Genomic DNA, 13,891 nt, shown 5'->3' with positions numbered 1-13,891 from the left:
GTTTCAATAAAGTCAGAATGCTTTGTCTGATAAAGTCAAAACATTTCAACTATATTGTTTTGACTTTTATGTTTAATATAATAGTTGAAGTATTTCAACTGTTATGTCAAGTCAAATCATAATGTAATACATGACATCTCTTAATACCATTATTAATTATTATTATTATTATAATTTTATTATGTTCTAATTTGAAATAAAAAAACAATATTTCAGAATTCCCACAGAATGGGAATTCTGGGCTCTAACCAGCTCTAAAAACAATAAAAGGACATGCAGCATATGCCCAGGAACCATCTCATTCCTCTCTGGACTTCACTTCCCAAACATCAGCACAGAGTGTGCTAGGAAAATAGGAAAATTCAGGCTCAGAATCCCCTGCGTCCTTATCACGCAGAACAAAGATGTTATGGAACACACAGTATGCATCCACGGCTACAGATCAGTGTCACTTTGCTTCATCACCATCTCCCCTTCTATCTTTGTCCTGGCAACACTACAAACTTCAGCTGATGCAATTTACCTTGGCATACAGCTTCCAAAGTTTGTATATCGCTCTTGCAGGTGCATATTTGGCTCCTTGTGTCGACACTGTGTATAGTCACCAGGAGTCCTTGTGCTGATGCACAGTGTGGTGCACAACAGGGAGGTATCCCAGTGTGCAACTTGCATCATCCAGCATACTGTCTTTTGGGAAAATTTGGCACTGCATGCTGGGGCAGAAACAAATCACCCAGGAGTCACTGGGAGCAAGGGGTCTAGAGCCCATCATGCAACTTTCTAGATCCCCTACTGCCATCCATCTCCAATAATTTTCACTCCTTTTTTAAAATTCCACAAACCTGCACATCCCTCCTCACTGTCCATGTTTTCTGACAGAAGCATGGAGCCCACATATCTCTGCCCTGTTGTCATGAATGTTGCTAACATGGGATGAAAATCCTCCAGTATTTGCAGAGCCTCAGGAAGAATCACAGCAGCAGGGGACATGACAATTTCGTGGAGGACAGATTGCTGTGGGACATAGCGAAAATTAATTCAAGGTGTTTGGTGGCATTCATGGGACAGCTGCATATGATGGAGTGCCACTCTGGGTTCAATTAACAAACACTGACTGGTGGGATTGCATCATAATGCAGGTTTGGGATGACACGCGGTGGCTGCAGAACTTTTGGATGCAACCGCCCTCCAGCACATAGGCACCAGAATGACAGCTGCACCGATAGTAGAGAAGCGGGTGGCGATCCCTCTGTGCAATGCCAGATTGCTACCCGTCAGTGGGAAATCATTTTGAAGTTGGAAAATCCACAGTAGCAGCTATTGTCATGCAAGCATGCAGGGCCATTAATCATCCCCTGCTATGCAGGACTTTGTCTCTCAGCAATGTGCAGGATACAGTGGATGAATTTGCAGCAATGGGGTTCCCAAACTGTGGTAGGGTGATAGATGGCATGCGTGTCCCCATTTTGGCATCAGACCATCTTGCCACACAGTACATCAACAGAAAGGGCTACTTTTCTAAGGTTATGCAAACTTTAGTGTATCACCGGGTACCCTTCTATGTTGGCTGGTCAGGGAAAGTGTCACATCTTTAAGAACACAGGACTGTTCAGAAAGCTACAAACAGGCAGTTTCTTTCCCAACTGGCACATTACCACTGGCGAGTTGAAATGCCAGTAATGATCCTGGGGAACCCAGCCTACTCCTTGCTCCACTGACTCCTGATGCCATAGACCAGCCACCTTGATAGTACCACGGAAAGATTCAAGTACCAGCTCAGCAGGAGCAGATGGACAGTTGATTGCGCTTTTGGAAGATTGAACAGATTCTGGCATTGTTTACTTACAAGATCGGATCTCAGTGAGAAAAATATCACAGTGATTATAGCTGCCTGCTGTGTCCTGCATAATATTTGTGAGGCAAAGGGGGGAAAGTTGCCGACAGGGTGGAGGTGGAGCGCCTGTCTGCAGACTTTGAACAGCCAGCCACAAGGGCTATCAGAAGAGCTCAATGAGGAGCTATGAAGCTGAGGGAGGCTTTGAAAGAGCACTTTAACAATCAGCCAGAGTAATGTGATGTGGTGGACTGGGCTTCACCTGGCCCTGAGAGCAGTTAAGAATTGTGTGGTGCTTAGTGTACATCTATGAATATAAAACTGGTAATGCACCTATTAATTTTGCAGCGCTTGCTATACATTCTTGATTATTACTTGATTATTGTCATCCTGTACAATAAGAAGTAGTGGGTGCATTCAGTAACATGTGTTTGTAAAGTATTACAGATAATTATTTACCAAAAAATTGATTTTTATTGCATACCAGAACCAGTGCAAAAAAGCAATGTGCGGTTAAAAAGACATTCGATAAAAACTTCTGAAATAAATTAACAGAACAGAACGTAACAAGGGGAAAGAATGTTCATATCCGTTTCAGTCCACTTCTGCCAAACATACACCAGCCATGGCTCTCACAGATCAGTCTATAAGAATCTGTGGTTGTGCTAACTGTCCCCCAGAGTGAAGTGTTAGGGGTAGGGATGTGGCTCCTGATGCCATGTGGAATGTGGGAACTACAGGCCAGTCAGCCTCACCTCAGTCCCCGGAAAAATCATGGAGCAGGTCCTCAAGGAATCAATTCTGAAGCACTTAGAGGAGAGGAAAGTGATCAGGAACAGTCAGCATGGATTCACCAAGGGCAAGTCATGCCTGACTAATCTAATTGCCTTCTATGACGAGATAACTGGTTCTGTGGATGAAGGGAAAGCGGTGGACGTGTTGTTCCTTGACTTTAGCAAAGCTTTTGATACTGTCTCCCACAGTATTCTTGCCAGCAAGTTAAAGAAGTATGGGCTGGATGAATGCACTATAAGGTGGGTAGAAAATTGGCTAGATTGTCGGGCTCAACGGGTAGTGATCAATGGCTCCATGTCTAGTTGGCAGCCAGTATCAAGCGGAGTGCCCCAAGGGTCGGTCTTGGGGCCGGTTTTGTTCAATATCTTCATAAATGATCTGGAGGATGGTGTGGATTGCACCCTCAGCAAGTTTGCAGATGACACTAAACTGGGAGGAGTGGTAGATACACTGGAGGGTAGGGATAGGATACAGAGGGCCCTAGACCAATTGGAGGACTGGACCAAAAGAAATCTGATGAGGTTCAACAAGGACAAGTGCAGAGTCCTGCACTTAGGACAGAAGAATCCAACGCACCGCTACAGACTAGGGACCGAATGGCTAGGCAGCAGTTCTGCAGAAAAGTACCTAGGGGTTACAGTGGATGAGAAGCTGGATATGAGTCAACAGTGTGCCCTTGTAGCCAAGAAGGCCAATGGCATTTTGGGGCTGTGTAAGTAGGGGCATTGCCAGCAGATCGAGGAACGTGATCATTCCCCTCTACTCGACATTGGTGAGGCCTCATCTGGAGTACTGTGTCCAGTTTTGGGCCCCACACGACAAGAAGGATGTGGAAAAATTGGAGAGAGTCCAGCGGAGGGCAACAAAAATGATTAGGGGACTGGAACACATGACTTACGAGGAGAGGCTGAGGGAACTGGGATTGTTTAGTCTGCAGAAGAGAAGAATGAGGGGAGATTTGATAGCTGCTTTCAACTACCTGAAAGATGGTTCCAAAGAGGATGGATCTAGACTATTCTCAGTGGTAGCGGATGACAGGACAAGGAGTAATGGTCTCAAGTTGCAGTGGGGGAGATTTAGGTTGGATATCAGGAAAAACTTTTTCACTAGGAGGGTGGTGAAACACTGGAATGCGTTACCTCGGGAGGTGGTGGAATCTCCTTCCTTAGAAGTTTTTAAGGTCAGGCTTGACAAAGCCCTGGCTGGGATGATTTAATTGGGGATCAGTCCTGCTTTGAGCAGGGGCTTGGACTAGATGACCTCCTGAGGTTCCTTCCAACCCTGATATTCTATGATTCTATGATTCCTTATCAGCAGCTCCCTTGCTATTTCAGTCCTGCCCCACACCCCACAGAGCTGCCAATGCCCCTCAGTCCTGACCTGCAGCTCCCCACTTCTATTCCAGTTCCGGGAACCTGCCAATGTTCCCTAATGCTGACTTGGAGACTGCTGCACACACTCCTTTCTGCACTAGTAGTTGGGGGTCGCTTCTGAGTAGAGCAGTCTACTAATTCAAATAGCATCGCATAGTGATTCTGTCATGTAGTGAAACAACACCCCCACAAAACAATCCACAGAAAACTATAATTAATGTACATGAGACTGGGACCTAGACTGGGAACCCAATTCTGCTCCAAATTGAAGATATGGGACTTTTGCAACTGATTTTCAAAGGGAACAGAATTGGGTCATAAATGTTAGGACTTGTCTACATGAGGATATTCAGAAAAGTTAAACTGAATTAACTAAAGGTATGAATATAAAGTGCATTAGTTAAACTGTATGAAACCTACATGGACACTCTCATTCAAAAGTGACCTTGATTCGGTTTAGCTTAATTAACTTCCATTTCACACCTTTAGTTCATGCAGATTAATTTTCCTGAATGTCCGCATGTAGACAAACCCTTAATATAAAGGTGATTCATTCTGAATTGTAATGGTTTGAAGCATAGGAGAAAAGATTGTCCTTTGATAAAGCATGGGTACAGAGTACAATTAGGAAACATGATTTGCACACCAGCCAATCAGCCCACTGCTCAGTAACATGTTCTCTTTGTTATTTAGCATTCCCCAAATTTTTGTGTCAACTGCAAACTTTATTGGTGATGATTTTGTTTCTTTCCAGGTCTTTGATAAAAATGTTAAATAGTCTAGGGCTAAGAAATTATCCCTGCAGGACCCCACTCAAAACAGACCCATTCCCTATTTACTGTTACATTTTGAGACCTATCAGTTAGCCAGTTTTTAATCAATTTAATGTGTGCCAGGTTAATGTTATATTCTAATTTTGTAATCAAAATGTTGTGTGATAGAAAGTGAAATGCGTTACGGAAGTCTATGTATATTATGTCAACACTTACCTTTATCAACCAAACTTGTAATCTCAGCCAAAAAAAAAATCAAGTTAGTTTGACAGGATTTATTTTCCATTTATTTTCCATTTATTTTCCATAAAAATTTTTCCATGATTTACATTAATTACATTGCCCTCCTTTAAGTTCTTTATTAATCGAGTCCCATATCAATCGCTCCATTATCTTGCCTGGAATCAATGTGAGGCTGACAAGCCTATAATTACTCAGGTCATCCAGTTTACCTTTTTAAAAACTGCATAACATTAGCTTTCAGACAGGCTTCTGGAACTTCTCCAGTGCTCCAAGACTTGCTGAAAATCAAGGTGATCGGTTGGGTGGTTGCACACAACAAGGGAAAGCTGTTTGGTGTGCTCACTATGCTGGGCAATAAGGAAAGGGCATTTCAAAAATGCGCAGGGTTTTTAGAGGGAGGGGTTTCTCCCAGTCTCTGTGACCCAGGGAGTTCACAACTGAGACCAGAGCAGTCAGTGTCGGGCATTGTGGGACAGTTGCTGGATGACTGGTACAGTCCACATAGGTCGTGCAGTGTCTACAGTAGCATTGTGTTGACCACAGTAGGTCAACAATGGCTCAGCACCTTATGGAAAGGTGGTGTCACTGCATCACTGTAACGAGGCGCCTACCTTGGCTGGAGACAAATTTGAATGTAGAAACATGCACAGCTAGGTTGATGCAAGGCAGTTTACCTCAGCCTAACTTTGTAGTGTAGACCAGGCCAAACAAAGCACCCCCGCACATCATTCTGTTGTTGTCATTATTATTATTATAGTAGTACCTTGGAGCCGCAGTCATGGACTAAGGACCCTTTGTGATTAGCACTGTAGAAACAGAACAAAATGACAGCCCCTGCCCCAAGGAGCTACATTTCTGGCATGACTGGGCCAAACAGTTAAATTGCCATGTGTCAACCTCATAATCAGAGTATGGCTTCCTCAGCCAAGGGTCCCTAAGTATCACAGCTGATGCAAAAATAATATTGACATCCCTGCTAAGTGGCGAGAATAGAATCCCTTCCTATACAGGCTTGAATTCCTTAATTATCTGCAAAATGAACTTTCCCAAGCCAGCCTGAGTTTATATCCAGGAAGCACCCTTTCTGATCCACCATAGTCTGCATAAACACACAGTAGTAGGACAGGACTAAATGTGTGGCCTGAACAGGATGGGACTGGGGGAGGCAAGGAGGGAGAGAGTCAGGGGATAAAGCATTGGGAAGGCATATATATCACATATACCATAAGTATATGTGATATTTTATAATCATTTTCTCTGAGTGCCCATATCTGCATGCAACATTATGCCCATATCTGTGTGTGACATTATGCGTCTTATCTTCTCTTATTGTCCTGGCTTGCCATCCCCACCTCTGGTTTCTAAAATGAAGTGCCCTCTTCTATTAAATAGCATCAATCATAATGAGATTACTACCTAAAGACTCGCTCTCCATGTGTGCAGAAAACGTTTACGCTTCTCTTGTGTGAGAGATCGGGGTTGCAGATTCTTCACAGGCTTCATAACATTATCATAAGCACAAGCAGCCCCCACAACATCAAGAGAGCTGTCAGTTTTAGAGAGAGGACTCTTACGAGAGCCTGCTCTTAAGTGATGGCCAAACCTCCAAAAGCCCCGAGGAGTTATTTGGATAATTATCCAAAAGCATAGATGCTTATCCACAAGTCTTGGGTCTTCAGGTCAGGCCAGAAACCTCCCAAGAAGAGATTTTTCTTGTAGAGATTTCCATTTCATCTGCGGTTGGAAATGCCGTGGGAAGAATCCTCCTCACAGGATGCTGACTCTGCTGTGCCCTACAGAGCCTGAAAGTGCAGGGAGCAAGGGCAATTCAAACCATAACCAAAAGGAAAAACATTCTTTGAACCTCAAAAAATGCTCTTGTTTATTTCCCATTTTGGTTGATGTGTCAGGTCGGTTCTTATTTTATTTAGGGATGGGCCTGAATCAAAATCCCTGGATCTGACTGCCTCCAAACTTTGAATCTGGATCTGGCTCAGCTGGCCCCACCTGTATAAAGGGGCCAAACCAAAACCCAGGGTGCAAACACCCTCAAACTTACGGGAAGGTTAGATATGGATCCTACTTTTGCCACTCAGGCCCATCATTTACCTGAACCAATTGACAATTCCTAGTCAATATGATTCAGGACAAAATTCTCTTCCCCAATCCACACTATGGGTTCACTATTTATTCTGCACACACAATATCATGCTCAAACACAACAGTGCTGGACTTCTTAGAAGACAGAAAGACTTGCTATTGATAGTAGTGTGAGTTGCATGGGATGAGTGCAATATTTAGGAGCTGCCTCCAATCCTGGGGAGAGAGCTGCAGTGCAGGCTGATGAGAATTTGATCCTTGGGGGTTATATTTCTTGGAAAGTTGCTATTTTAGGCAAGTGCTATTTGCAGTAATAATACCTAATGATCTAAGTCTGAAGTACTGGCAGGGTGGCCTTCTGTCCCGGGTTCCACGAGAGCAACTGAGATCTGCTGCGTTGTCTGTACTTTCCGTCCCAGAGTTCAATCTGCATCAGGCTGGAGGAAGCAAGGCTTTCTTAGCCATAGGACTGGCTGGAGAACTGTGACAAATCCATGTGCTGTGGAGCACAGATAGCCATAATTTAGTCTATAAATTACACACACACCTAGGGAGCCAGGATTAGCATCCTTGTCCCTCAACTCCAAAAGCACTGACCTCTTTCTGGGAAGCTAAAAGAGGGCTGGTACTAGCAGTAGATACTGCAGCCTCTTTGTGGACCCAGCCACCAGAGGACAGCATTGCTCACTCCTGGATACCCAGGAAGCCAGCACATTACAGAACTCACTATAATGGTGCCCTATTATACCTCTCTTGTGGCTGTTTTCTAAATTCACTGCTCGTCTTTTCTCTTTGCCCATTGACCCCAGGATGTGCCAATAAGGGTATAGGAGAGTTCTGGTGCTGGCTGTTAGCCGCTGAGCCATTACGTTATTTTTTGTGCAATACCTAAGTGCTTTTACAGGTGGACACGTGTTCAATGGAGTACAGTAATCCTTTATGTTGCCCTTCACTAACCCCTTCCATCTGCGGATCTCAAAGCACTTCATAAATATTAATGAATTATGCCTCACATAATGATACCCCCTCTGAGGTGGGTCATTATAATTATCTCCATTTTACAGATATTGAAACTGAGGCATAGGGAAGGAAATAGCTGGGAGCAGACCCCAGAACAGAATCCAGTCATGTGATTCCCCTCCCAATGCATTTAACAAATACAGGGCAATTGCTTGTGAAGTATAATATAAGAATAATATAGGGACCTATTCAGGACACACTTAGGTCCCCGCATCTTTTCTCATGAGTATGTCTTAGTGAGGGGCCTGCTCTTTGTTCAGTGATCAGGATTGGTTGGCTCGTTATTCCTTAGTTGGAAACATGGCAAATCAAGATTAGAGCCAAAGGAATGGGCTGTCAACCTGCCTGGAATGTTTTTCTTAAAGAGCCATAGAGCATGGCTAATATGAAGAATGCTGAAAGTGAGGGATTTGGCTCTTCGGCAGAGAACAGGAGTATGGAACATTTAGAGACTCAGCTAGCCTAGCAGTACAGCTTTCAGGGCCATAGAAAAATATTTGTTCATTTCATGACTCATCTCAAGCGCTGGGTCCAATGGAGTGGAAATGGTTTGTCTCACTGCACATGGCAGAGAGATATACTGCTGGAGCAGAAAAATCCAAGCAGGATATTTTTAAAAAATCTCCCTTGTAGGGTCCTTTTTCCCACCAGTTAAATTATTTAAGTGAACCCCACAGCCCTTCATAGCAAGTTCCCATTTGCAAATACTTATTAATATGTATTGCATTACCAGACATATTATAATATCCTTAAATCCCTGCATGAAAATGTCAGCAAAGAGATTGTGCATCTGTTTTGACGTAACTGGTATCAGCGGGTCTCCACCCACCAAAAGGCCTCTGTTTGCCCAGCCAACCCCAAAATAAATTCATTGCTTCTCTGCCCCTGAAAGATTGGGAAATGAACATGTGTTTCTTTTCTGCAGACCCTCCCACTATCACCGAATCTAAGAGCAATGAAGCTGCCACGGGACGGCAAGCCTTACTCAAGTGTGAGGCATCAGCAGTGCCCACGCCTGATTTTGAGTGGTACAGAGATGACACCAGGTAAACATATTGTCTATCTTCTTCCTTATTCTACCACCTTCAAATGCTTAGTAGATTCCCCACTAAGCCCCTTAATGCCACACAAAAAATCCTCCACAAGCTATATAAGCTTAAAATCATCTCTTATCTCATTCCTTCAGACAAGGTAAGCAGGGCAGGCCTGGTCAGGACGTGAGTAAAACCCTGCTTGTAAACTGTGTAGGCTGAAATAAGTGCTGTGGGTGATTCAGTAGATGATGCTTTTGCCTTTGCGTCAATGCTGCACCAGCATGCTGGTGTGGGATTAAGGCACCACTGGTGCCATCTTTCTGATAATCTACTGACCATCTATGTGCATTAAAGATCTCATGACCTTTGCTCAAGAGTAGATGGTATTAGTCCTGGTGCTGTGGCCAAATTCCAACAAAGGTCATTAGGCCTTGGTTCCCTGAACTCTGAGGGAAGAGGTTGTTTATATGTAACATTCTCTGCACCAGTATGACCTCCTCCATAGCTCATGTGCAACGTGCCTCTGGTGGCATGTGACCAGGATTCATCACCGAATTTGGTCCATTGGTTGGATCCAGCTTTCCTGGCCCTGAGCCACGGCAGCTGTCTGTTGGCATGGGAAAGGGAAAATAAATAACAGCCAGGGAATGACACCTAAATATTCCCTCTGCCTTGGGCTCACCCTTTACACCTGAGCACTTGTTAAAAAGGGAGTTTTACTATGCTGGGTTTCAACTCAACCACTTAGCAGATGCTGAAGTACAGCTTGCCTTGTCTACACTGGCATTTTAGAACATGTTCATTAGAACACGCCAGCTAACGTTCTAAAAAAAGTCTTTATCTCAGTCCAGTAAACTCCTGCTTGAAATTGGCTTTGATCATTGGTGGCGCCCCCGCCTTTATCACAGGAAAGCAAATAATATATGCAGTGATTGCATCCAAGGATGTCAGCTGGGTGTAGCATCTCTTCTTTTCACTCATCCTTTTTCCCCTCCTTTCCTTCTCCACTGCTGTCATTCTACCTTCACCATCGTTTTAATCGTCCTCTCTTTTCTTTCTGTCAATTTCCCCCTCTCCCTTCCTCCACTACTTTCATTCTTTCTTTCATGCTCTCACCGTCCACTCCTCCAACCCATTTCTTCTTTCCCCTCTCTCTTATCTTGCTGCCTTTCACCACCCGTATCTACCTACCTACCTACCTACCTATCTACAATTTGTCTTTCTCCTTTCTTTCTCCCCTGCTCTTGCCATCACTCCTTCCATCTGATGGGAACTGAGCTACTTGTTGTTAGTGCATTGCACATCTCTTCTCTTTGCTTTTCAGGATAAACAGTGCCAATGGCCTGGAGATCAAGAGCATGGGGAGCCAGTCCCTCCTGATGGTGGCCAATGTCACTGAAGAACACTATGGCAACTACACCTGTGTGGCTGCCAACAAGCTGGGAGTCACAAATGCCAGCCTATACCTTTACAGTAAGTATGGAAGTGGGGTGGGGGACTCGAGGCGGCTCTTACAAAGGTCAGCCTGTACCTTTACACTATAGTAAGTGTGCTTTAGAAGAGGGGCTCTAAATTCAGGTACTTGGAAAACATTAGCCTGCCAAACTCCAACAGCAATCCAAGCAGCCATTAGGTAATGGATACTTCCATGTTTGTAGTCACAGCCGAACACAAGCACACGTGAGTAAAGGGTTATATTCAAGCCCCTTGGTCCTTTGAGTAACTTTCTTCGCTGCAGTCTGGTAAAACAAGAATATATATTTTAAGCAGGGAACAGAGTGACAGCCCCTTTAAGAGAGTGATGGAACATTGGGGCCTGAAAGTTCCATGGAGGCTGAAAAATGTCAAACATTGAAAGAGATGGAAAGAAGTAGCCAGTGAGCCTGGGAAGGGGAGAGCCAGAGAAAAGAGAAATGAGTCTGAAAATAGAAGGAAGTGATGCAAGATAGCCAAGAGTGACTATATGAGAAACAGAGACCAGGATTATTTAAAGAGACATGCTACATTTTGTAAGAACCATAGGTGGGGAAATGAAGGTCCCTCAGTGATAGTGGGGTGATTAGAATATAGGGAAATATAGAGCCGGTTAAAGTAAATATGAAATCAAACTCCCAGGTTTTGATCCTGTTGTCTTTGAAGTCAATGAAGGTATTGCCATAGACCTCAACAGTCACAAGCTTGGGTCCCAGAACTGAAGAGGGGCTCAGACCCAAACCCCACAAGCCCCTGAGGGCTTATAGAATCCAAACTTTACAGCTGGTCCCCACCTGGTCTATAATAGATCAAGCCTGGATCTGAATTCAACTCCGGATCCCATCCAAACTTTGGAGTATTTGAAATCTAGTTCTTGATACAAATACTGCACCTTGAGCCCATCTTCACACAGATATTGTTATCACAACAAATAGGATGTAACAGAATGATCCAGTGAGAGCCACAGACTTGGAAATAAATGAGCCCTTCCTTTCTCTGAAAATATAGGATTGTATTAGAGTATATAGAGCTGTGACCTCTCTAGGCAGGGTGGGAGGTAAAGTCTATAAGGGAGCCTCACTTTGAGTGATAGGTATGTTTATGCTTTCTGGAGCCAGACTGATCAAAAGATAAGGGAAATAGTTTTTTAAATGAAAAAAAATTGATGTAGCAGGGATGGGAGAACCCGCTGGCATATTTGCACTCACCAGACCTCTGGATTTTTTATCTTTTAATTTTAAGTTTTGCAAAATAAGGTGCATTCCATGGAACACTTCCTGTAAGCCACTGGTTCCAATAGTAATAAGAGATTAACATGTCTTTGACTAAATGGAAACTTGTGGCACACAAACAAGGTAAGTTTCTACTCTGAAAGTCTTTTTTGCCCTACTCTTGGGGGACCATCAGGGAATTCAAATAAAAATCTCAGGGCTGTAGTCTGGAACATGAACCTCAAATGCTACAAGTTTTGTTCTCAGTACTATTACTACTAAAAATGCCAAAAGTAGAACCCATGATTTGCGGCTACGTTCTAAATTTGACAAAATAAATTTTCCCCCTCTCTCATGGCTGCCCTTCTGCAGATGAACTGTAATGCTTAATTGAAACAAAATCTAAGATCAGAACTCATAAAGAAAAATAGAAACACTTTGCATGCTTACCACATCTTGCTTCTGAGGATCTCAAAGCATTAACAGACAGTGAATATTTTAACCTCACAAGCTGCTGGGAGATAGATGAGCAGTATTAGCACCTGAGGGAAAACTGAGGGACAAAGAGCTTACCAAAGGTCACATAGTCACAGGCAGAGCTGGGAATAGATCCCAGAAGTCCGGGTTCTCAGAGCCCAAGCAGATAGCTACATTCCCTGAATAAGCGTGTTTGTGAATTCATCTACCATATCAGGGAAACCATTAAAGATAACCTGCAGAGAGGATATAATTGAGCTTATGCCATCTTTTGCTTTTTTTTATGATTTATAAAGAGGGCCTGCATTGTTTAAAACTTCTTGAGGTTTGCTTACTGTTTTATTTTGCTGGATTTTTTTACATTAGAAATTCAGGTCCTGTCTAGGCTAGGACTGGAGAAATTGTGAAATGAAGACAATACGAGAGCCGAGAGTGAAAATTGAATAACTGAGAGGGGAAGAGATTTTTGTTAGACTCCTTGTAACTGTTTGTTGTTGTCTGTGTGTTTGTTTAGTAAACACCTATATAACTTCAGTGACTAATAGGAGGAGTCTTGGTGAAAATTATTTGTTAACACTTCTACAAACCTCTCCCCTGCTTTCAGTTAAGGTGGGAGCGATGAGAATCAAAGCAAGAGGAGATCAGAATTGCCATTCTTGATATTTCTAAAGTTAAGAGGGCTGGGGAAGTAAAAAGTAATAATAATTAATAATTAAGCGTCCATCATAAGGAAGCAAAGAACACAATCCCACTTATTAAAAAAAATCCTTTACAGAGCAACTGGAATAGCAGCCACTGAACACTCTCAGCCCCATGCCCAAGCACGAACAAGTGTAAGGTTTTCAAGGTACAGCTTTTGAGTGATTTTCTTCTCTGGAATCAGATAGATTGAAATAGCAGACAAAGATTTTATATATTTTTAACAGAGAACAAACTCACTCTAGAACAATGTCCCTTTTGAGAGGCAGATAGAATGTTGGTGCCTGAAGGTTCCGTAGTGGTTGAAAAATGACAGCTGGTGAGACAGAAATAGCGCAGTAGGGTAGTGGTAAGATACGTGTAACTTTGCCTATGGCTGAGGGGGTAAAAGGGACCCACAAAATTATTTGACAATACAGCCTCGTGAGAGGGATGTTCGAGGAAATACCAGGTACCATAAAAAAGTCAGAGACAGCTGAGTTCCTTAGACGTAGATACTGTAATGAGAGACGCTACATTAAAAAAAGGAGAGAGATTAACAGATAGAGAGTGACGTGGTGCAAGGGACCTGGAAGCATCATTGTCTGCTATAGACAGAGAGATTTATGCACCTTACTCCTGGAGTCTTACAGAGACAGAAGGATTTATCCCAAGAAATGAAACAGAGCCAAGGGGGAGCAAAAGGAGACTGTTTACAGCAAAGAGTGTGATGAACTCCAAGAAAAGAACAAAACACATCCTGTCCCTGTGTGTCTGGGATAGAAAGGATTTTTGTGAAAATGATCAGAGAGGTACAAGTGGTATCATCACAGAATATGGTGATGGAGAATCAGTGTCAAAAGTGTTAGGAACATTTTTC

At 43.2% G+C, this 13,891-nt stretch overlaps 1 protein-coding gene across 9 annotated transcripts in view; it reads left to right on the top strand.

Annotated features, from left to right (window-relative positions):
* Positions 1-13,891, top strand: part of LOC102937877 (limbic system associated membrane protein) — a 1,332,442-nt gene that overhangs the window by 1,283,603 nt on the left and 34,948 nt on the right. For all 9 annotated transcript variants that reach the window (XR_005226814.2, XM_037909177.1, XM_043538686.1 and 6 more), the window contains 2 exons: positions 9,064-9,184; positions 10,497-10,645. Coding sequence is in view for 8 of the 9 variants with exons in the window: in XM_037909177.1 (XP_037765105.1) it covers positions 9,064-9,184; positions 10,497-10,645 (270 nt within the window). In the remaining variant the exon portion in view is untranslated. The remainder of the gene's footprint in view (positions 1-9,063; positions 9,185-10,496; positions 10,646-13,891) is intronic.

Source organism: Chelonia mydas, chromosome 1, assembly GCF_015237465.2.
Source record: "Chelonia mydas isolate rCheMyd1 chromosome 1, rCheMyd1.pri.v2, whole genome shotgun sequence".
In the NCBI taxonomy this organism is placed as follows: Eukaryota; Metazoa; Chordata; order Testudines; family Cheloniidae; genus Chelonia; species Chelonia mydas.
The sequence above is the reverse complement of the archived record's forward strand: the minus strand, read 5'-3'. Positions and strand labels throughout refer to the sequence as shown.